At 36.9% G+C, this 25,818-nt stretch overlaps 1 protein-coding gene across 4 annotated transcripts; it reads left to right on the forward strand.

Annotated features, from left to right (window-relative positions):
* The first annotated feature begins 141 nt into the window (after positions 1–141).
* Positions 142–25,587, forward strand: LOC106874255 (uncharacterized). Of its 4 annotated transcripts, none has more exons than XR_016243627.1 (3): positions 142–2,148; positions 14,495–14,609; positions 22,266–25,587. XR_016243627.1 is itself a non-coding variant. In XM_052971662.2 (3 exons), exon 3 carries the CDS (start codon positions 16,688–16,690, stop codon positions 17,855–17,857), a length of 1,170 nt encoding a protein of 389 aa, XP_052827622.1. In that variant the 5' UTR covers positions 142–2,148; positions 14,495–14,609; positions 16,303–16,687; the 3' UTR covers positions 17,858–21,290. The 4 variants fall into 4 exon arrangements, 3 of the variants coding, with proteins under 3 accessions (XP_052827622.1, XP_089215848.1, XP_089215847.1); XM_052971662.2 differs by lacking the exon at positions 22,266–25,587 and adding an exon at positions 16,303–21,290; XM_089359722.1 differs by lacking the exon at positions 22,266–25,587 and adding an exon at positions 16,303–21,290 and having other exon boundaries at positions 14,536–14,609.
* Positions 25,588–25,818: the final 231 nt, after the last annotated feature.

Raw genomic sequence — 25,818 nt, forward strand, 5'->3', positions numbered from 1 at the left:
AAAAAAAATTCAAAATTAAGACTCATTAATTTATTGTTTTGATTATAAATTTATTTCCTTACATCCATAAAAAATTCAATTTATTATACAAGGGAAAAAAGTCAGAATAATTAAACAGGCTCTTACCCTGCAGTGCAGTTGCAATCAGCTGAATGCACATTGCCAGTGACCTTTGACATAATTACCCACACTCTGTGGTCAGGATTCTTTTTTTGGTTTGATGTCAGTATCGAAGGGATTACCAGACACCGGACAATACAGTGAGAGCAGCTTTCACTAACATCGTGGTATTCGATGCTGTGTACGTGTCTGTCGTGGTAAAATATGCCACTCCTTAACTGTTGCTTTGCCTTCATCCGTAACACGAGGTAATTATAAATGTCATTATCTGTGAAATTCGGCAACTTACAAAGATCTTTAGTCCAATCTGCTGAAAGCAGATTGGGATCAGGCAATACTTCACCGAGAGGAGATATAAGCTTCTGCTTATTCCTGTCTGAAGTATCGTCCGATACTTCAGACTTAACGTCCGATCAATTTACTTTGTTGACATTCTTCTTCGACAGAATTTTTATACCTTTCAACCTTTCAATCAAGTCCGCCTTTCTTCCAGTAACATACTGTCCATATAATCTTAAATATTTCTTTAACTCGGGCACAGTAAGTACTTCGATAGCTGAATCATCTAGCTGCTTTATATCAATATCTATAAAACACAAGATGTTTGTGTGTGTGTGTGTACGTGATGTGGGTTATGCACGTCCACAAATTAGCACGCATGTCGCTCCAATTTTAGGAGGACATTGTTCATGACCCTATCTGTGTTTCTGTCAACTTTTTCTCTCAGAGGCATCCGCGTATAGCTGTAAAAATCGATAAACTTTTACCAATTTTGAAGTTTGACATGGCGAAGTCAAATCTGTGTGTACACGCGTGAAGGAGAGAGAGAGAGAAAGAAAGAAAGAAAGAGAGAGAGAAAGAAAGAAAGAGAGAGAGAAAGAAAGAAATAGTGTGTTTGTGACAAGGGGAGAAACAGTTTGCCAAGCGTCTAAAAAAAAAAAATGAAAAAGTGGAAGAGGGAGACAAAGCGGCTAAGGAAAAAAATTTCTCTCACCAAGACAGCGTCTAACAAAAAATAAAAAAAGGAACGAACAAGTGGAAGAGGGAGACAAAGCGTATTACGAAAGAAAATGTAGCTAAGGAAGACAGAGTAAAATGCATTTCTTTTCTTAAACATGAGATATAGTTTCAAATATAAGATGTTTTTGAAAGACACTATATTCTATAATAAGATTATATATACTTTCTCACATAACAATTAAAATATATTTATTTTAAATCATTTATTTATTTTAAATCGTTCATCTTTCTCCCCCCTCTCATTCTCACACATACGCACATATACTACTTTGGGAGCGAAAGAGTTTTGTTTATATTTCACAACTATGAAACAAAAACGTATATAACAATTTGTCAGCCCCCCCCCCCCAACCCGTTTTTCGGACCACAAAAACGGTTTGGTAATTTTTCAGATTAACACCCGCACGATTTCCACTAGGGTGTTACGGTTAGGATTAGGATTAGGGTTAGGGTTAGAGTTAACCTAGAAGGGACAGGCCCCTTATTTTTTGGTTAAGGTTGTTGGTAAGCTTTCCTAAGTTACTCCAATCCAGATCCCCAATGCAAACCTTCAGATCAACCTTTTCCTATGCAGATCTCTAATGCAACATTTAAAAAAAGAGTCAATGAGTGAAAATAACCAATAAACTGATTCCTTATGAGATTTCCCAATCAAATTGCCAGCAAACCAATTCTGATGTCGATGTTACTTATTTTGGTTTGAAATAAAGCACTTAATCATTTAATAATCCTAGCTTAATCCCGAGCAGCGCCGGGCTATACTGCTAGTCCATGATAAGACGTAAAACAATAACAATAGCGTGGATTGTCTGCGGAAGTTTAATTGTCTACATGGAGCGCCGCCTAGCCAAGGGAGATAACCTACTTATAGGAAAGCCCTTTACCGTCACTACGAAGCGGAAGTGACGTAAATAATGTCTTTGCTAACACAGTAAAATGTGGTTACGCATGGAAGAACTTTGAGCACCGATGTACAATGTATGTAATCATCAAATATACTTTTAAACGGTAATTAAGTCAGTTTAATTAATTTTAGTTCATCACGTGTGAACAACGTTCATAACTATATCGTGCGTCGGCTTAGACGGTTACATTGTTTTGTGGTGGAGTTGAAGGTTGGTGGGGTGCCTATACATCAGGGGCGTATTCGACAAAGGATATTATTTCTAATTTATAATAATAATTATAACAATTCAGAAAGGCAAAGAAGTCTTTACTTTTTAACTCTCCAATAACTTACTCATGGTCATTACGCAACATGATGAGTTATCAGTGAACCATTTCTTCCTGCCTGTGACGTTTGTAGGGACTGGACCGCCAACAGCGAAGTTTTAACCGTCGTTGACGGCTTGCCTTACCGAGGTATCAGGTAATGCTGGCGAAAGTGCTTGGCTGTTCTAACGTCTTAGACTTGCCATCGCCTGTGGTAATGCCGCGAGGCTTGCTTCAGTAGGTTCCGTTGAACCTTGTAGTGTGGTACCAATTGAGACATTTGATGTTGAATTAATGGTTTTTTTTCTTTCCTATTCTCTCTCTCTCTTAATGTTTACAACTTAACCCGGAAACGAAAATCAGAAAAAGATAGTGCAACGAGTGTAAAAAAAAATGTGTAGGAAACGAATATGAAAAAAAAAAAAAAAAAAAATGCGCGCAAAGCAACAGTAGGGCGGGGAGAGGACCTCTGAAAATTCACAAGATCCGAGTTTTTCCGTCATAACTTTTAGGAAAATTGGGTTTTCTTTTAAATGAAACTTTGTATAAATACCTTTCAAACTTCATACATTACGATTATAAAGAAATTCGTGGGGAAAATCTTGGAAAAACTTCTGCCCGTCCCCGCTCCCAATTTTCTCCCAAATTTGTTTATTTAAAAAAAATGCCGATTTTTGCCATTTATTTTTGCAGATTCGTATTCCCCGTAGCCAAAAAGGGGGGGTTTGTGTCAATGAAAAAAAAGGGTAGTTTTTTTTGGTGGGTGGGGGGGGGGGGATGTAGAAGTCTTGCCAAAATCTGAATCGTAAGAAAATGTTTTTTTTTTGTTTTTGAAATTTTGTTTAAATACCTTTCATATGGCATACATTACAATTATAAAGTAATTTGCGACAAAATCTTGAGGTGGGGAGAAGACTTTCGGAAACTTCCCAAGATCCGAATTTTTCCTTGTTATCTTCCGAAATCATATTCAACTTTCTACAGATATCCTAGTGTAGTACTAGTACACTTACGTAGTGTTTATTTCTACCCACTTTCAATAATTTTTAATGTTTTGGCTTCAATTTTGTTTCATTTTACCTTCAATTATTTTTACGCTTTTTTAACCCTTCCGTCATTATTCTCATTCACTTATTACTCTCTCTCTCTCTCTCTCTATATATATATATGGAGAGAGAGAGAGAGAAAGATACACACATATATCATCATCATCGTTTAACGTCCGCTTTCCATGCTGGCATGGGTTGGACGGTTGAACTGAGGACTGGTGAGCAGAGCCAGATGGCTGTACCAGGCTCCAATCTGATCTGGCAGAGTTTCTACAGCTGGATACCCTTCCTAACGTCAATCACTCTGAGAGTGTAGTGGGTGCTTTTTACGTGTCACCGGCACGAGGGCCAGTCAGGCAGTACTGGCAACGTCCACGCTCAAATGGTGTTTTTATGTGTCACCTGCACAGGAGCCAGTTCAGTGGCACTGGCAACGCCCATATATATATATATGCTTAGCTGGTGTACGTAGAATCGTGTTGACGCTGGTAGTAGTAGTGTCGTGTTGACTGGCGGCGGCGATGCTGGTAGTCGTAGTTGTAGTGGTGTTGATGTTGTCGCTGGAACTGCTGCTGCTGCTGTGTGGTACACGGAACAGATGTCTAAGAGATCTGAACCGAGACAAATTAGCTGGGTATCTAGCAGGCTATTTATAGCTGAAAGTAGGCTCCACAGAAGGCATTAGAAGAACACTATCATGTGACCTTATTAAGGGCTGTGATTGGTCAGTTTACGTTCTGGCGGGAACGGTACGAAGTAGTTGCCGCTTCAAATAATAGTCAGTCAGGTGATGACAAGGAAAGATGTTTTCTACTACGCTCGCGTGTTTGTATATTTATAGTGAGAGAAGATGGTTTCATTGTATATAATGGCGATCGAGGTGTTAGTTTCACTACATATACATACATCTGTATACATCTATATATATATACAAACCCCATTTTCCTAAAAGTTATGAGGGAAAAACTTGGATCTTGTGAATTTTCCGAGGTCCTCTTTCCACCTTCCCATTGCTTTGCCTGCATTCTTTTTTAATATTCGTTTCCTACACATTTTTTTTACATCCGTTGTACTATTTTTTTCTGATTTTCGTTTCCGGGTCAAATTGTAAACATTAACCAATTCTTTCGAAACATAATGTAGTAGGCTAAACATAAGTAGGAAATTTTGTTAATCAAACTTTCCACCGATGACAAAGACATCTGGAAGTGAGCCCCAGTTTCTCTTGGAGGATGTATAACTGTGTGTATGTGTGTGTGTGTGCGTGTATGATTAGGTCGTTTATTATCTATCCAATCAAAAAATATTTCCTTTTATTTTTATTTTAGGGTTTCAGTATTATATTAAATGATGATTTGGCACAAACAAACTGAAAGAAAACATATCCTACCTTTCTGTCTATCTGTGTGTACATGTATGTAGTGTTAGAGTGTGTGTGTATTATTGTCATTTTGCCTTGACATCACATGATAGTTGTAACTGAATATCACACTATCATGCCATCAGAATCCTTTGTTTCCAGTGTTCTGAGACAAGTCCGAGGTGAAGGTTGGCAACAGGAAGGGCGTCCAGCTGTAGAAAATGTACCTCAATAAATTCTGTCCAACCCATGCAAGCTTGGAAAAGTGGATGTCAAACGATGATGATGATGATGAGGATATACATATATACAGTAATCCCTTGACTATCACAGGTGTTCTCAAACCCCCGTGATAGGCTAAAATCTGCGAAGTAGAAACAGTACTGCACTGCATATTTTAAAAATTATTTTTATAATTTGTATATATGTAAAAACGAACATTTCATTTTCTGAGCTGAGATTTGAAACCAAATCTGAGGATTCTCTCTTGCCTGATCCACCACTGGCCAAACAGGCGTGAAAGAAATTTCTTTGTCCTGTCAAAAAGTGATGGATGGATTTCCATTTGACTTCCAACCTGAGTTGCGTTACTGAAGGTTCAACTGGACAGCAGGTAACCTAGATAAATAGAAACTCCTATGGTATATCTATTCTTCTACCCTAGGATGACCATTATAAATACAGTTTCCTTAAACACGCGACAAATAGCCAGACAGCTAGCAACAGGCAAGCAGTCACGAGTGAGCCAGATGGCAGGCTGAGCAAGCAGTGACCAGTGAAACAACACAATAGCAGCTGCAGAACACGAACGGACAGGAGAGAAAAACAACAAGACCTGACCAAATGACAAACACAGACACAAAAGATGCCTTGTACTATCTCATCACATCAACATTCTATTTCTGCTGTTGCTTTTTTTTTACGTTAGTCAACTCAAAGCAGTTGACTTTATGTAGTGGCTTTTATTGACATTTTGAATCAAGCTTTGTGTATCCAAGACATATATGCAACTGTTGATCAAATAAGTTATTTAAACTACATTCTGATGCTTTCTTCATTGTTTTCCTTTGATGTTGTCCAACACACCTATCTTCATCTGCTACACCCGACAATGTACATTGAACCATCAACAACACCTTTTGCTACACATACCACTATATATATTTATTTTATTATAAATGCATAAAAACACCATGGAGGAATCGACATAGGCTTAAATAATAACCCATGATAGGTGAACCGTGATATGGTGAGGGAATGCTGTATATATATATATATATATATAAATATATATATATATAGATATATGATTATATAGGCGGACATGGCAGACGCCATAAACTCACAGTTAGGAAGTTTCAATGTCTTTCTTCAATTTCCTTACACCATTTATGTGGCTGTTTCTGACAAGAAATTTTGCTTTCATCTAAAACAACTATATTTTGTAGTCATTATCCGTAATCTACACCAAAAACACTTCAGTAGCTCTACTTTCCAATGCTTGCAAACTTATATGTTCTATGATCATTAAAGTGCAATGACCTCCACAATAACCACCCTTCAATTTCATTTTCCATTCCTAGGTTAATTGTGCTACTCCTAAACCTGCTAGGTAGTTCAATTATTTGGTGAAAAAATACCACCAAAACAAAATGACCGTTCCAAAATACAACAACAACATATATATATATATATATATATATTGTTGTATTTTGGGACGGTCATTTTTTTTTTTGCCAAATAAACACCTGCACTGTATATAATTTTTTCACTCGTTCACACCTTAGGGTGAGAGGATGGGGCTGAGGGGAAGACCACACAGCTGCTAAAAACTATAGAACACACACATGCATACACACACACACACATGCATGCACACACACACACAAACAAGGACACACTGAAGAGGTAACAGATGTGTGACAAAATATTTCTGGACAATGGACGTGAGTTAAAATAATAAAATAAGAACAGTAATAAATGAATGAAGAAAAAATATATAGTGCATGTGTTTATTTGGCACAAACAAAAATGACCATCCCGAAGTACAATATCTGTTTCAACACACGATTTCTAGTACGCTAAACAATATAGTTTTTAATGAGGTTTCATTTATGTATAATATGCGACTGAAAAAGAAAATTTAGCAGCAAAGGCATAACGGCAGAGGGAAAGACAGGCAACTGAATCAGATGAAACCAAGGCAAAGCGACTGAAACTGATGCCTAAATATGCATAGAGATGTGGACATAATTTTGTTTCCACTACAGATGACCGACTGGTTAGGGTATCTCAAGAGGAGAATATTCTACTTCAAAATAACAATGTCAGATCACAAATTGTTGATGCAACACAAAAGAGATCTTTTCTTTGGATATATTTGAAAAAAGTAAGGAAACGTGGATGTTTCCATGCTGTGGAAACATCCCTCCTTGCTTGCTCCAAAGAAGGCGAACGTCATTTCATTTGCAGGTGATGGCCTCAGTTTTTTGGGAATACTATTCCAACTTGCCAAGGCAGTTACAAAAGGCTATTGAGACTAAATGCCCAGGAAGGCTATTGAATGGGGTTTTGTTTCATCAGGACAATGCTCCAGCACAGAAGTCCTTGTTTTCAATGGCTGCTGTGGCTGACTGTAGCTTTGAACTGGTTGATCATCCTTCCTATTCTCCTGATTGGGCCCCACCTGACTGTAATCTGTTCCCCAGAATGAAAAAAACACTTGGCTGGGAACCACTATCGCAGTGATGATGACATCATGTCTGTTGCTACCAGTTACTTTTGAAGTCTTCTGTGAACAATCAGATGTCAGTTCACATGGAAAGAAAAAATGCAATTATTAATGAGAAGTGTTGAAATTAATACATTGCTAGATTTCACAGCTCTAGCACCACTCCTTCATAGTCAGCCTATAAATTTTTCAGCTCACCTTTGTAAAAAGAAAATACAGGGTTATGTTTTTATATTGTTGAGTAGTATATTATTGGTTAGAATATTACTGATGTTTTTGGACCGACTTGGCAATATTGATAAATCTTCAGACATGCAGGCAGCAAGCACATAGCATAGCCTCTTTTATGCTGGAGGGATATATATATATATTCTTTTATTCTTTTACTTGCTTCAGTCATTTGATTGTGGCCATGCTGTAGCACCACCTTAAAGGGTTTTTAGTCAAAGAAATAAATCTCAGGACTTATTCTTTGTAAGCCTAGTACTTATTCTATTGGTCTCTTTTGCTGAACCACTAAATTATGGCAGGTATGGTCCCAGGAATTTTTTGAAGGGACCGCACAAGGTCAAAAGGGAATACAATTCCAGGAGAAAAGGACGTAATAACATTATTTAGAAGGGTGCACTTCTTTTCTTGAGATGGGCATGCGCCCATCAGCCCCACCCCTGGGTCTGCCCCTGTATGGGGACATAAACACACCAGCATCAGTTGTCAAGCGATGGCAGGGGGACAAACACAGACACCTACACATAAATAAATAAATAAATAAATATATATATGTATGTATAGATAAATTTTGAGGACAGAAGATGAGTTTTCTCCCATGGAATACTGTCAGCTGTGCATATGTACATGTGTATTTGTTTTGATAACATGGTTGTTCCCCTTCTTTAGTCAAGAGAATGACAAATATGTACACATGCGCAGCTGACAGCTTTTGGCCACAGTTGACATTGTTCCTTGGGAGAAAACTTCTCTCCCTGCTGGAAAAATGTCACTACTTTTCACGCCTTTTCCATTCCAGTTCTTTTTTTTCTATTCCTGAGCAAACCAAGACTATATAATATATGTGTGTTCAATATTGATTATATCCCTTGCGCTGCTTCTTATTTAGATTTGAATTTGTTTTCCATGCTGTGAAATGGTAGGGCATTCCAGCAGATGGTTCTTATACCATTTTGCATATAGTCATAGACAGCAATTTAGTTTACATTAGGTCTTGTTTTGGGCATGTGGTATTAACAAGTTTCAAAAATGACAACTCATAGATGTCTGTCATTCCTGAATGGGACCAGATGCGAGTTATCTCACTTGTCTATGACTTCTAAGTGTTGTAACACCAGGCAAATTGATAATATATTCTCTTATGCCTATAAACACAGATCACCTACGAACTAGCAAAATGCATACCTTGTGTATATGTGTTTGATATTGTTTATATCTCTCAAGCTGCTTCCAATTTATATATGAATATATATCTATATCTATCTATCTATCTATCTATCATCATCATCATCATTTAACAACCATTGTCCATGCTGGCATGGGTTGGACAGTTTGACCAGGGCTGGCAAGCTGGAAGGCTGCACCAGATTCCAGTCTGATTTGGCATAGTTTCTACGGCTGGATGCCCTTCCTAATGCCAACCACTCTGAGAGTATAATGGGTACTTTTATAAGCCATTGACATGGGTGCCATTTGCATGACACCAGTATCTGCCTCGACTGTGATTTTACTCGGCTTGATGGGTCTTCTTCTCAAGCATGACATAATACCATGGTCTCAGTTGTTCATCATTGCCTCTCTGAAGCCTAACACTTGAAAGGAGCTTTCCACATGCCACCGGCATTGCCCACTTTGCCTCCGTGAGGCCCAACGCTTTTTGTGTGACAGTTACGTGACATATATATATATATATATATACATATATATTTATGTATCTATATACAGGTATGCCTGTATATGTGTGTGTATACACACATACGCATATATATAACAACAAAACTTTAATATAGAGTTACCTAAGATTTTGCACCTACAAAGGCAAGCATGGTGGACAGCTCATCAGACTCTATATGAATACAAAATTTTAAAATATCTATGTCGCAGATGTGAGGAAATGCTCAGAACATGAGGAATAGAAAAAAACGTTAATGAGTATGGGTTATTTCCTCTTGATCAGAGGGGAGGAACCTTAATAGACTTGGAGAGGTCTAACGAGCAAACTGGGAGATCCAAGTAGTGCTTGAAGTGGATACATTTAGAAAACACTCCTTTACATCTGTTTAATGTGCCAGGCTTCTTATAGGTTTTAAGAATTTTGGTTTTCTCCGTGATGTAAATCTTGCAACAACCACTTCTATTAATATACAGGCCCAGATAATCAATTTCCACTTGACAGCACACGGGGACCCTTGATCTCTGAGGTGCCACACATGGTGAGCCAAGGACATGACAAACCATCTTTGCTGAACTCTGAAGGACTCATGGTTAAGAAAACGTTTTTTCAAAGAAGTACTTGCTAAACTAATATATTTATAAACATGGGATGTGGCCCTATTCGCACTCCTGGCAACATATGGCATGGGGCTGGTCATCCCATCGGTGTTGAAGATGAATGATTGGTCCTCGTCTGATATGGCAGAACTGGGGTAGGGCAGATACCTCCAAGTTGTTGGTTCTGGATAGGTCATTATTTCTAGGTGTGGCATTTGTACTGGTCACTCAATCTGCTTCTGTAGTTTGTTCATTATCTGTGGCAGTTTGTCACATCCCTGGCCTGCCATGTGTGGCACCTTAGATCAAGGGATATCATGTGATGTCAGATGGAAATTAATTGATTATCCAGGCCCATATATTAATAGAAGTGGCCGTTGCAAGATCTGCATTGTTGAGAGAACCAAAATTCTTAAAATACTATCAGAAGCTTGGTGCATTAAAGAGCCGTAAAGAAGTGTTTTCTAAATTTATCCACTTCAAGCACTACTTACTAGAAAACTGAATCTCCCTGTTTGCTTGTTAGGCCTCTCTGAGTCTATTAAGCATTTTTTTGCCCTCTGATCAAGGGGAAATATGCTATACTCATTAACGTTTTTTCGTTCCGAGCGTTCCCTCACATCTGTGACATAGATATTTTAAAATTTTGTATTCATATAGAGTCTGACGACCTGTCCACAAGGCTTGCCTTTGTGGGTGCGAAACCTTGGGTAACTCTATATTAAATTTTGTTGAGTGAGCTTTTCTGATAAGTGTTTTTTTAATTAACTATATGTGTTTGTGTGTGTGTGCATATGTATATATAGATATGTGTGTGTATATATATATATGTGTGTATATATATATGTGTGTGTACATATGTGTGTATATATGTGTGTATGTATGTGTGTATATATATATATATATGTATGTATGTATGTATGTATGTATATATATGTATGTATATATATATATATGTATGTATGTATATATATATATATATATATATATATATATATATATATATATTATGTGTATCTCTCTATCTCTCTATCTATCTACATATATATATATATATATATATATATATATATATATATCCTGCATAAAAGTATGCATTTTTGGTCAGCAGTTTGAAGAGTTATCGATATTGTCAAGTGCAATGGTTGACATGAAACTATTGGTAACCAATTATATAGTGCTCAACTATATAAATGTATGTGTAAATATATAAGATGATGATGATGATGAAAACTGCATCAGGTTCCAGTCTGAGTTAGCTTGGTTTCTGTGGCTAGATGCCTTTCCTAACACCAACCACTTTACAGTATGTGCTGGGTGCTTCTAATGTGCTACCAGTGCAAGTGTTAATAAGATGCCACTGGCACAAGTGCCTTTTACATGGTACTTGCACAAATGCTTTTTACCTGACACCTGCACAGGATTTTTTCAAGCTAATCCACTTCACAAAGGGATGCTGTTTTAAAACTTCTGCTGTGGAGGAAGGGTCTTCTTGAGTACAGCAAAGTGCCAGGTATCTCAGTCCTTTGTCATCTCATCTGAAAGGTTCAGTTTTCTGAGGTCATCCTTCAGTTCTTCCTCCTCCCATGTCTTCTTGGGTGTCCGTCTTCCACAAGTTCCATCCAGTTTGAGAGATCAGCACTTCTTATGGAGCTATCAGCATCCATCTGTATCACATGATCAAACCAGTGCAATCTGCACTCTTGCTCACTGTGTCTAATTCCTCTTATGTCTAATTTCTAGCACACTGTTGCACATGTACACTTACATAACAGACCCAGTGAAGCATACTAGTCTCATTCCTCCCTAGCCTTTACATGTCCTCTGCATTCAGGGCTCACATCTCACTACAATGTAGAATTGCTGTGTGCATGGATGCATCATACAATATTCCCTTTGCCTGGAGAAAGAAACCTTTGGCTCATAACAGAGGTGAAAGATCTCTGAATTTTCTCCCATTTTTCTTATTCTCTCTGTATATCCTCCCCCATTACTAATTTGGTCCCCTAGGTAGCAGAAATTATTCATTACCTCTAAGGAGGTTCCAGGGCTATCTGATGAATAGAAAGACTGATTTTATGACACCCTCTTGCAGACTACCTTGTTGATGAATGACAGGGACCTTCCCTTTGTGGCTGACAACTTCAATGGGCATGTTGGATAACATGCAGGGGGCTTCCATGGCATACATGGAGGCTATGGTTTTGGTTCCCGCAATGAGGAGGGAATCCAGCTGCTGGAGTTCTGCGATGCAAATCATATGGTTTGTGATACTAACTTTAGGAAACCTGCCAGTCACCTGTTCACCTAAAACTCTCTCTATATATGTATGTATGTATATATACACACACCTGACCCAACCTGCATTTTCAGCTACCCACCAAACATTCCCCCACACCAGTTTTTTTTTTTTTTTGTTTTAAGTTATGTGCTAATATTTATAACCTTACTCGCTCTGAGTTTCTTCCATAACTGATTTATTTCATGCCACATCTTGAAGTGCCCCCCCCCCCCCACTAAAGAGAATAATAAATCCAGGCGAATATCAATAAAGCATTCAGTGTGAAACAAATTTCGTTGACTATATCAGTCAGATATCAATAAATTCAAGTAAAATTAACATCCAGTGTCCATGTATGACAAGTAACTCCAAATATTACTTAGCAGAAGTTCGAGACATTTGGCGTATAAGACAACAAAATCAAGAATGGAGAAAATCACATCTTTAATTGATTACACTATGCATTACCAACAATCGTGTCTTTTGTGCCATCATATTTAGATACTAGAAAAAAGTATAAAATACCAGTTAGATTAATATATCTGAAAATATATACTAACACAACATTATCAAGACAACCCCAAGTGGGCTAAATTCAAAGTGCACTAAGAAAATATCTCCAATAGATGAATGCATACAAAAAGAACATTAAGAAGAAATATAATATTCTAGGAAAAGCCAGTTTACTAATTTAACTTTTGATGATTTCAGAAAATAACAAAAGAATAAAATGTGAACAGAGATTCTACATCATGACAATTAGTTAGCTGTATATTAAACATGTTAAAAAATTTGTTTAGAAAATTATGCTTATTAGATTAAGAGAAAAACAATTATAATCAATGCATTATTTACTACTGAAATATTTAAATGCTTTTCTAGATTTATGAGAACATTTTTATTTAAGATTGTTTCTACAATTTAATAATTCTAATTTTGAAGTATTTATATAATACATTTCCTCGAGGCAAAGATCACATTTAAAATTACCAGTATTGTGCAATGGTGTGCAACTAATAATGGACAACTTTGTATCATAGTTAATGTTCCTCTTTTTTAAAATCCCAAATGCATTTACTAAGATTTGTAGAATTACATTTTCTTCTAAACTAAAGAAGAATGATATTGTGATCTAGATTTCCAAATTCTAGCAGAAGAACCTATGTAATAATATGTATGATCCTATGTAATGACCTTACATTCATCATCATCATCATCATCGTTTAACGTCCGCTTTCCATGCTAGCATGGGTTGGACGATTTGACTGAGGACTGGTGAAACCGGATGGCAACACCAGGCTCCAATCTAATTTGGCAGAGTTTCTACAGCTGGATGCCCTTCCTAACGCCAACCACTCAGAGAGTGTAGTGGGTGCTTTTACGTGTCACCCGCACGAAAACGGCCACGCTCGAAATGGTGTTTTTTATGTGCCACCCGCACAAGAGCCAGTCCAGGGGCACTGGCAACGATCTCGCTCGAAAACCCTACAAGGCCAGTCAGGCGGTACTGGCAACGGTCACGCTCAGGATGGTACATCTTATGTGCCACCCGCACAAGAGCCAGTCCAGGGGCCCTGGCAACGATCTCACTTGGCTTGCCGGGTCTTCTCACGCATAGCACATTTCCAAAGGTCTCGGTCAGTAGTCATCGCCTCGGTGAGGCCCAATGTTCGAAGGTCTTGCCTCACCACCTCAGCCCAGGTCTTCCTGGGCCTACCTCTTCCACGGGTTCCCTCAACTGTTAGGGAGTGGCACTTTTTCACGCAGCTATCCTCATTCATTCTCACCACATGTCCAAACCAGCGCAATCGTCTCTCTTGCACACCACTACTGATGCTTCTTATGTTCAGCTTTTCTCTCAAGATACTTACACTCTGACAATTTTGAGTTTCTAAAAGACATAATTTTGTTTTTGAAATTACAAAGGCATTTACTTACTCGTATGTGAAACTCATGGTTAAAGGAATTAATACTAAATTTCCTCTCAGTAGGTGAAGCATTATTAGCAGTATTATAATCAGTATTATTATGAGGTGTTATCTTAAAGGTATTATCAATTTTACAGTCAGAATTACTTTTACCTAAAGTATTAGAATGCAGTTCAGAAAAATTACCATTAGAGTTAATTTCACAATTTACACTATCAGTTCTACTTATGTTTATTAATTTCAAGTTGAGATACTGTCTAATTTTTCTTTTTTTATGTGTTGCTATAATTTCAGCCAAATTTCTGGTGATTGAATTGGAAAATTTTACTCTATAGTGATTAAATAATTTCCTGTACATACTTAAAGGTGGGAAATATTTATCCAGCGCAGCAAAGAATTTCCAAGAAAGGTTAGTAGCTATGTAAGATGCAAGTGGTGCATTACACTGGATAATATTCCTTAATTTAGTTTTTCTGTTATCTATATATATGTTTTTCTTAATATCAGCATTATCAACATTTTCACAGTTCTTAATTCTGAGCTGTTCTCTTGCCATAATGTTTATGCTTAAAGTTATACATATCTATAGACTCATCATCATCATTATTATTATTATTATTATTATTATTATTATTATTATTATTATTATTATAAAGGTGGTGAGCTGGCAGAATCGTTAGCACACTGGGCGAAATGCTTAGCAGTATTTCGCTTGTTGCTAGTTCTGAGTTCAGATTCTGTCAAGGTTGACTTTGCCTTTCATTCTTTTGGGGTCGATAAATTAAATACCAGTCAAATACTGAGTTGATGTGATCAACAATCCCCTCCCCTCAAACTGCAGGCCTTGTGCCTATCATAGAAAGGATTATTATTATTATTATTGATGTTGTTAATGTTTATACCAATCATACATTTAGTATCTACAGAGTTAAATCCATGCTTTTTATTATTGGTTTCAAATTTTGGCATTAGGCCAGTGATTTTGAGGGAGGGGCTAAATCAATTAAATTGATCTCAGTGCTCAACTGGTACTTATTTTACCAATTCTGCAAGGATGAAAGGCAAAGTCAACCCCAGCAGCATTTGAACCCAGAATGTTAGGATTTATGAAATGCCATTTGACATTTTGTCTGGTGTGCTTAAGATTTTGCCAGCTCACAGCCTTTATGCTTATTAATATTAATATGTTTATCTTCAATATTTCCTTTTTTACCAATCTTATTTGTATCATTATTCTTACTACCACTTACTTAAATAAGATTGCTTGGTGTATTTATTTTTATTGCACTCACTATCAAGTTTCATCATATTTAATATCCTACCATTATAGGGAATTTTATCAGTATTTTGATTCTGGATATAGAAAATTTTGTCCTTATACCCAGCTTCAGATAATGCATGGTTAGCAGAAAGCCTCAAAATACAAGTTGATATATTTTCAATAATAGAATTTATGATGCTTCTAGGATGATTAGAATTTTTATTTACATAACTTATGCACTCTTTCAGTTTATATGGTTGGTATAGTCCAGTATTTAGATCTGGAGTAACATCAAGGAAATACTAACCTTAGTATAATCATTTTCTCTGAAGAGAGAGAGAGACTGAAATGCTTAAAGAATATGAAAAGTTTTTTCCTGTAAAGCACATGGCTGAGTGCTTAGGGTGTTGCACTCATGATCATAGAATCAGGCTTTCAATTCCTATTGCAATGTATTCTTGAGTAAAGTACTTTTCACATTGCTTTGTTATCACTTAGACACATCTAATATGTGGTATACTGTACACCTGTGCAATGCAGAGCTTTCATCTGTTATTTACAACAGGTGAGTTCACCAAACACACACACACACGTGCGCATGTGTATGTGTACATTAAATGATGCATTAACTGGATGGTCATGTTTAGAATGCCTTTGTATTATTTATGAGAGCAGTTATTGAAATCATTAGTAAATATGAAAACAAAGTAGATTTTTGTTTCTATTTTACATTTCACTAGTAAATTATTTCACCATTTTGGTAAAATAAGAAATGATTGGAACTTTCCTTTGTTGAATGCTTACTCTTTAAATATCTTTCTTCATTTCTCTATTATTTCAGAATATCAGATGACACTGGCGTCAAAGGAATTTTTATACTTCAGATACATCATCATTATTTATCATCTTTTAAAAACTAAAGGCAAGATGTTATACTGAATAGACTGATATAGTCCTCTTTATAGAAATTTATGGTCGAATTACTACAAAATATTTCTTCTGAATGAGATTAATAACAAAGATTTCTCTACTTCACTATTTGGAATGTGTGGAACAAAATGATTTTGTTTTCAAATAAACTTGGTCAAATTTATCAAGAAGTTTGTAGCCTCTTTAGATATCAGCAAAGACCACAGTTGTACAGTTGATAGAGATATATCCGAAAAAATATTTGTTAGTATTAAATAAGGAGAAAGCTATTGTATGGTGCTGAATGAAAGAAAATTATGGAAAGTGAATTATGTAAGAACAAGGTAAAATTTCAAACAGTGAGAAGGACTGATTTTTCTGGAGAGGGAGTCAAAATATATCACTGTGAAGTCTGTAAAAAATCATTCTCTCATAAAGGAAACCTAACTACCCACAAACATATTCATACAGGAGTGAAACCATATCACTGTGATATCTGTGGTAAATCATTCTCTCATAAAAATAATTTGACTGAACACAAGAGCATTCATACAGGAGAGATGCCATACCATTGTGATATCTGTGGTAAATCATTCTCTTTACGTAGTAGCTTAATTAAACATAGACGTATTCATACAGGAGAGAAGCCATATCATTGTGATATCTGTGGTAAATCATTCTCTCATGGAAATACTTTGACTATACACAAGCATATTCATACAGGAGAGAAGCCATACCATTGTAATATCTGTGGCAAATCATTCTCTGGAAGTTGTAACTTAACTACACACAAACGTATTCATACCGGAGAGAAACCATATCACTGTGATGTTTGTGGTAAGTCATTCTCTCAAGGAAGTAACCTAACAAGCCATAGACATATTCATACAGGAGAGAAACCATATTACTGTGATATCTGTGGTAAGTCATTCTCTCAAAATGATCACTTAACTAAACACAAACGTATTCATACAGGTGAGAAACCATATCATTGTGATATCTGTGGTAAATCATTCTCTGAAAATTGTAACTTGACTAAACACAAACGTATTCATACAGGAGAAAAGCCAAATCAGTGTGATATCTGTGGTAAAACATTCTCCATAAGTTGTAAGTTAATTACTCACAAACGCACTCACACAGGGGAGAAGCCATATCACTGTGATATTTGTGATAAATCCTTCTCTCTAAGTAGTGTCTTAACTAAACACAAACATATTCATACAGGAGAGAAGCCATTTCATTGTGATATATGTGGTAAATCATTTTCTGAAAATGGTGGGTTAACTAGTCACATACGTATTCATACAGGAGAGAAGCCATATCACTGTGATATCTGTGGCAAGTCATTCTCTGGATCTAGTGACTTAACTAAACACAAACGTATTCATACAGGAGAAAAACCATATCACTGTGATATCTGTGGTAAATCATTCTCTCAAGGAAGTAACTTAACTAGCCATAGACATGTTCATACAGAAGAGTAACCATATCGTTGTCAACAGACATTCTTTAAAAATGAAAGTTATCTAACAATAATTTTTTCACACAGGAAACAGGATATAACTTTGATAAATAACCAATTCTATATAACCACAACTATATCTTCACTGGTGAGATAACTTACCTCATTGATATTTTTAATAGAAACTATAACATGCTTCTGGAATACTCATATTTTGTGTAACATGTATTTTCATGAGAGAGATGTGATACATCTGTTTTATTTGATGTGTAAAAATATATATTCATATATCATAACTAAAGTCACTGTATAGTTATATTATGAATAAATACACAAAGTATAAATGAAAATATTTCATCATACAATAATAAGATCTATGTTTAACGACTCATATTCTTGTTCTTAGATTCATTCTTTCATGTGTTATCTATCAATATTTCTCATTCGATTTCATCCATGCTTTGCAAATAAATATATCACTTATGTTCCACGGAAAGTTCTACACTGTTTGGATTTGTCACTGGGGCATCTAGGTTCAGAAGGTCAGAAAAACCTTCTATAGTGATTATTGTGGACAAAAGAGGTAACTCTTTGCTAAGTAACGGGCAAAAATTGATTGTCTCCCTTACACCGGAAGGTGTGTGTGTGTGTGTGTGGCCTCAATCTCAGAAACATCCTACAACGTACACAGTTCGGTAAATTCCGTAAAAAATTTTTATTTATTTATTTCTGTGGCTGGAAATGTACATTTCGTTTGATGTCAGCATAAAGTGACATCATGAGAAATGTACATTTCCACCCACAAAAATTAATTTATGAAATTTTTTTACGGATTTGACCGAACGCTTTACCTTAAAAGCTGTTGGATCAGATGTTTAGTTTGACATTTTTGCGAGTCATATTGAAAAATTGCCCAATTTCGTCTTCAGAAACATCTACACACACTAGCGGAATCATCTTAGACGAACCCGGTGGAACTGGAAAAACATTCCTCCTGAATCTTCTTGCGAAGCTGCTGTTGCAGTTGCCTGCTCAGGAATAGTCTCGACGGCAGCCGAACAGCACACTTTACCTTCAAATTGCCTTTCAATGTAGCACATCAGGAAAACTCAATGTGCCGAATAATGCATTCCTCGGACGAAGCGACAATTTTGTAAAAGTGTAAACTCATTGTTTGGGATGAAGCAACTATGTCCCAGAAATGTTCCCTACAAGCACTTCATACCACAATGTGAGACCTTAGATCAAACAACAACATCCTTGGAGGTGCGACTCAACTTCTTGCAGGAAATGTTTGACAAACTCTATTATACCCAAACGAACACCGCTGATGAACATAATGCCTGCCTTAAAAAATCCCTGCTTTGGTCGCATGTCCAATCGAAACAACTTACCATCAACATGAGATCACTCCTACAGACTGGTCAGCCTACAACCCAGTTTTCGGCAATGGACAAATTACGTCCGATGACAATGGATTCATCGACACTACCACCATTTGTCACACTGACTTATGTTCTGCCGTTTACCCAAATCTTACAACGGAATGCATAAAACCAGACTGGCTTCGTGACAGGGCTGTTCTTGCACCTTCAAATGCAGCTGTCAACACTCTTAACTACGACTTACTCAGCTACCTTCTCTAGAACATTGTTACAGATCAGTTGACACCGTTACCGACCTCGATCAGGTTACACAATTTCTAAGAGAATTTCTCAACTTCCAAGAACCCCCAGGACTCCTTCCCCATGAACTTCACTTTAAAGTCGGTTGCGCAAACTAAACGCACCCACACTATACAATGGAACTCATCTTGTGGTCAAACAAATGATGGACCACGTCATTGAAGCCCAAATTATCACGGACAGGGCAAAAACGATACCGTTTTCGTTCTGAAAATTCCGCTAACCCCAACAGACTGCCCCTACACTATGTAGAGACTTCAATTCCCTCTGAAACTCAGCTTCGCCATGACAATTAACAAAGCACAAGGTTAGTTGCTGAAGTTGTCAGATTGGACCTTCAAACATCGTGCTTTTCACATGGACAGTTCTATGTCAGTTGTTCCAGAGTTGGCCATCCAGACAACTTATTCATCTATGCTCCTGAAGGAAAAACCAAAAATGTCGTTTACAAAACAGCCCTACAGTAGTTATTCCTCTACTGAATTCTTCACATCTACACCAAACTGTAGCCGTTAGCTATCACACTTCTTGCAAGCATTTCATTGATATTTTGCTTCATTCCCCTGATTGCTGTTAACAGTACATTACCTTCAATGACCCCTCTTCGTGCATGCTCTGGCATTTATTTTTGTATATGCTATTTTTCTATTTGTGTGTTTGCTATGAACGTTTGCTTTTCTTTATCATACATGACTTTCATTGAAAAAAAAAAAAAAAAGACTTCAATGCGGTTGTCTGGTATTACGAGAAAAATAAGTAATGATGCAAAATGCATCAAGTAAGATATAGGATTCCTAATGCCTACTGCAATTGCAATCCCATTTCATGGACTTTCATTTATTACTAACTGCCAAATTTGCATTCAAAAAAATTTATTCATTACCTAAGTTTCTTAATACCATATCATAAACTGCTAACGAAAATGCTAATTATACATTTTATGTTTATCAACTTGAAACGACTTCTAACTGCAGGCTAATTCAACTTAAACCGTCCACAGGAGTGCACCATTATAATAATTACACTGTTCAAAGGAGGAGTGCGTTGGCTAGTATATATAAAATACTTTGTCTCTCTGTCTGTTCCCAATGCATTCTCAAACGGCTGAACTAAATCAAATCAAATTTTACATGGTAATACTATCACATCCCAGGAGTGTCAACATGTAATTTTTTTGGATTAAAACGATGCAACATTGGCACTGGTTCTGTATTACGTGTCAAAACTTGAAGAATAACAGTGAAAGAATAACATCTATATTGAAATGTAATACATTGTTTCACTTTTATACTTTTACTAACCATGACGACAATGACGATGTCACATTTTGTATATGACTACGTATCTGTCTGAATGTATGTGCATGAGTGTATGATAGTGGGCATGTCTCACAGTGTGTGCGTCTTTCCGTGTTAGGTATGTTATTAAACATACTATATGTATGTGAAGGTTGGTAAGTGTCAATAGGAAATTTTATTATTTATTTCGATTAAAACAATATAGCATTTTATAGAGATAATCTTTCTTTTTTCATAGATGTACTTACATAGCAACTGACTTGATCCGAGATCCTGTGCTTGGAACATATATATATATATATATATATATATATATATATATGTAACCTCGTGGGCATCGGTACCATTTTCCTCTTTCTCCGTTCTTCCATTCTCCGAACTTTCCATCTTTCCGACGAAGGGCTACGCCCGAAACGTCATACACTCTCTCTTTCCTTTCCTGAGCGTCCAATAATACTATCCATATCACGTCCTCACTTTGTTGTTTTTTTGTTTTTTTGTTATTGTTTTTTTTAACTATATATATATATATATATATATATATATATATACACAACCTTCAACGGAGTAACAGCTATATATACAACTTGAACAGACATACATATCAGTACATAAACATATATTTACATGTGCATACACATATACACACATACAAACACGTCTACATACTTATACGTAAATGCTCACAAACATACATACAAACATACATACATACGTGTATGCGTACATGCATGCATGCACATTTACTCATGCATGCATACATACATACACACATACATACATACATGCACACATACATACACACATATATATCATGAACTGACCGTTACTTTCTCAGATGCAGCACAAAATTTTGTCAGTGACTTCTATTTCGTTCATTTGCTTCACCATCATTATTGATTAACGTCCACATTCCGTGCTGGCATGGATTGGACGGTTCCACTGAGGTCTGGCATGCCAGTGGGCTGCACCAGGCTCCAATCTGATCTGGCAATGTTTCTACAGCTGGATGCCCTTCCTAACGTCGACCACTCCGAGTGTAGTGGGTGCTTTTTACGTGTCACCGGCATGGGAGCCAGCCAGGGGGTACTGGCATCGACCACGTTCAGATGGTGCTTTTTACGAGTCGCCGGCACGGGAGCCAGTCAAGGGGCACTGGCATCGGCCACATTCAGATGGTGCTTTTTACGTGCCACCAGCACAGGAGCCATTCAGGCGGTACTAGTATCAACTCACGTTCGAATGGTGCTTATTATGTGCCACCAGCACGGGTGCCAGTCAGGCAGTATTGGCCACGACTACAATTTCGATTATATTTCGTTAATTGACACTGCGTACACAAATACAGACATACTATATACATACCATGCCTTATTTTTTGAAGTAATTTATTACTACATATTCTCATGTGACAGCATAGGCTCACTTTACGTTTCTTATTCTACAGCAACACCAGCAATCCAATGTCAACCCTTCGCCTTCTGCAACATTTCAACAGTTCACTTCCCTGACGCCGTCTCCCATTGCAGCCCATTTCCAGAATGTACCCATTTACGTACAATATCTCCATTATACCTCCATTGATTTCACTGTCAATCATAGGATGGGTTATGTTAGATGCAGCGCTGACCCCTCGAAGGCGAGTATATCCACTAACAGCTTTTAGATGGTTTCAAAAATTACACCTCCACTCCCAATTTTCCATGATTGGTTAGGCCATAGTCTCCTCCAAACGGACATATATGTTGTTTAGTCGAATTAGGCCATCATTTACTCCACCTATTTCAACATAACTGTAATATATATACATATATACAAACTATACCATTTTAATCCCGAGCAGCGTCGTGTATCTCTGCTAGTACCTGATATAAAATTTGATACGGAAATGATTCTGTTTTTGGTATGGCCTACATAATTTAATTGTTACTTTTATTTAAAACACTGTTACTTCAAGAATTTATGGTTAAGCTGAATCTCAATTTGCAATTGTCTCTTTAATATATTCATATGACAGAATTCTTCATTCTCCTCTAACTTTCCCCAACTGTGCATCATTCACATGCAGCCTAGATACTACACATCGAGCCCGCATTGATTCCATAAGCAAAAACTTTGGAAGAATCCTTCTGTGGAACCATGCCAACCTTGTCTCTATTGACAGAAAAAAACCGCTCAAGCACTGCTCGCATCAAGAAAACATTACTACACTGCATCCCCTCCCACCATCACTAAAAATGAAGTATACTTAGCTAGAACTTTTGAAGTTGTTCTGAATGCCGGGCCTCATTATCACTGAGGATATCTCCCAGGGAAAACGTCCTTAACATAACTAGTACTGCAAGCTGGCCCTTCCTTTACGAGTCAGAAAATATTTCAGCCCCACAACAGCTGTAGACACTCTACAAGACTCAGGTAAAGCCCATAATGGAGTACTGCTGTCACATCTGGAATGGTGTTCTTATACATCTTGGAGAAGGGCCACTCAGCTAATTCATATTCTATCACTTATGGACATACTCTAGCCTAGTAAGTCTCAACCGGAGTCCATATGATCCGCTTGGTTTTTTTTTTTGCTTTTCGATCGCCCCTTTGTACAAGTGGTAAAAGTTCAAATGTACAAAGCGGAGATCGAAAAGCAAAAAGAAAAAAAAGCGTGTAGCATGAAGCACAGGCAGTAAACAAAAATAAAATAGAACAGAGTGGTGACATTTAGTAGAGACAACCCAGAAGTTGTTGCTCTTCGATTACAGCAGAAGTTTTCCGCAATTGAATACATGTTGATTGGTTAAAATTATCCAAATACGACAACTTTAACACGAAATAACTTCTATAATGCGAAATTTTGTCAAAAATGTCGAAAGTAAACCGTGTTCAGCGTGAGAAATTACACCAGTATACGAAGTTTCAAACTGTTTAGTTAAAAAAAAAAAAAAGAATAATTAAAAAATCTGTGAGCGAAACTGAAGAGATTCAGATTTTGTTATTAAAACTTGTCTGCAATAAATCATATTTCTACATTGCTCAAAATATAATTTTTTTTATGCAATTCCTAATATTTTCTATTATATTACTATATTCCTTTTGGTCCTCAGAATTGGTTGGTTACTGACCCCCACCATCCAGGCACCTCAATCCATTTGAATCTCCTTCTCTTATCACTCTTGATGGGTTGAACTTGCTTGGGTTCACAAACTATTTCTTCCCAGAAAATCAATCCACTGGAATCGTTTTCCTCACTAGTTTCCTATAGGTATTGACTTACAACAATTTAACAAAACCTTAACAACATCAAACTCATTGGTCTTGAAGGGCCTTCAAATGTCTTGTACCATGCCCCTTCCTTCTGACTCATGAAGTTTTTAAAAAGAGCAAACAAAAAAGCAGGCAGAATTGTTACAGAACTGCATTAAGGTTTTCAGCTCGTAGTGGCGGGGAAAAACCTTTATTTGGCTATTTACATCTGGCGTTCGAATCTCGCTGAAGTCAACTTTGTTTTTTCCTCCCTTCGTGAGGGAGGGGTGGGGTGGTGATAAAATAAAGTACCAGTCATACACTTTTGTCTTATCCCTTCTCCCAAATTTCGGTCCTTGTGACTATACTATGATAAAAACAATTATTTATAAACATATATAGCGGCTATCGTTGGCTGTTATTAAATGGGTTATTGGCTGTTATTAAGTACGTGTTATTAAATGGGAAAACAGCATGAATCACCATAAGACATTTTTGTGTATAAATATATTGTTTATTTTGTGTTCACCTTTTGTGGTGGACGCATGTAGTATGATACAAAAACGTATTTGCATACAAAGAAAGTTTTGATTTTTGCTTTTGCGCTGAAAGAAGTAACATATATTTGCATTACAGTATGTATGCATGTGTGTAATGAGAACAGTCATTTTGAGAATGTGTGTGTGTCATAAATATCTTCGAGGTGAATAGACATGTGAGTCGCACGTGGGAGAATGCGCGTAGAGCTGCAGAGAAGACATGTATCTTTGACTAAAGCCTGGAAGGAACTGAGGCCGTTTCTATAATGTAGCTCAGATTGAGGCTAGTGTCTCAGAACGAGGCTACAGTATCAAAGCGAGGCTAGACGCCTCATCAATATATTCGTCTGCCGTGTAGGTCGACTCATATTACTATGTAATATGTAGCTCTGCTACACATATATCATGTTTGTTAAAGAGGAAGACAATATTACAATCATTGAGTCAGCTTCAAAAGGTAAAAGAAATATAATCGAACATAAACCTCCGCCATCCAAAAAAATGTCTTCAAATCCCATTTCCTTGTAATTTTTTGTATGGATGTTTTCTTCTATTTCCAACTGTTGAGAGACAAGTGTCAGTCTATTAAGGGAGATAACTGGCATGTTTTTTTATTTACAGGGAAAGTAACTGAAATCAAATTTTAGAACGTTCTTAAAATTACAAATTCAAGCAAGGTTTAGCAGATTCGGTTGAACTTGAACATCGAATATATTTTGCTTAATCTATTTATTGTTACTTTTCTAAGTAAACCTCTCTCCCACTTCTTTCTGTATGTATGTTCATAACTCATACAAGACAACACTGTGTCACATGTAATGCGAATTTCAAACAACTTTCGGAACTCAAGAGCTACCTACGTGTTCGTGCATGCTAAAAAGCATTGCCCGAATGATAGCGACTCAGTGATCAATTCATAGAAATTCTCTATATACATATTACTTCAAACAATGCGTTATTCATAACGCGCGCACACACGCATAAGAATTGGATGAGATATGACGGCTCGACCGTCTCTCCCCAGTTCTTATATTAATCATTAAAATCCAGAAATACAACAACACGAGGGATAACGGTAACAACAGATCAATAATTTATTCTAGGTTGGTGTAGAGCCTTTTCGTTCCTGGGTGAACAGGCATGCCGCTAGAATACCAAGGAAGCTTCGACCACATGTCGGTATCGAGTTGAGAGAGCACTGGAAGAACGTGTTGTCACGACAGCTGC

Source organism: Octopus bimaculoides, chromosome 11 (assembly GCF_046866305.1).
Source record: "Octopus bimaculoides isolate indiv1 chromosome 11, ASM4686630v1, whole genome shotgun sequence".
NCBI lineage: Eukaryota > Metazoa > Mollusca > Cephalopoda > Octopoda > Octopodidae > Octopus > Octopus bimaculoides.

What these genes read in the sequence shown, in the direction of transcription:
- LOC106874255 (XM_052971662.2), top strand. Translation starts at nt 16,688, where the DNA reads ATGGAAAGTGAATTATGTAAGAACAAGGTAAAATTTCAAACAGTGAGA.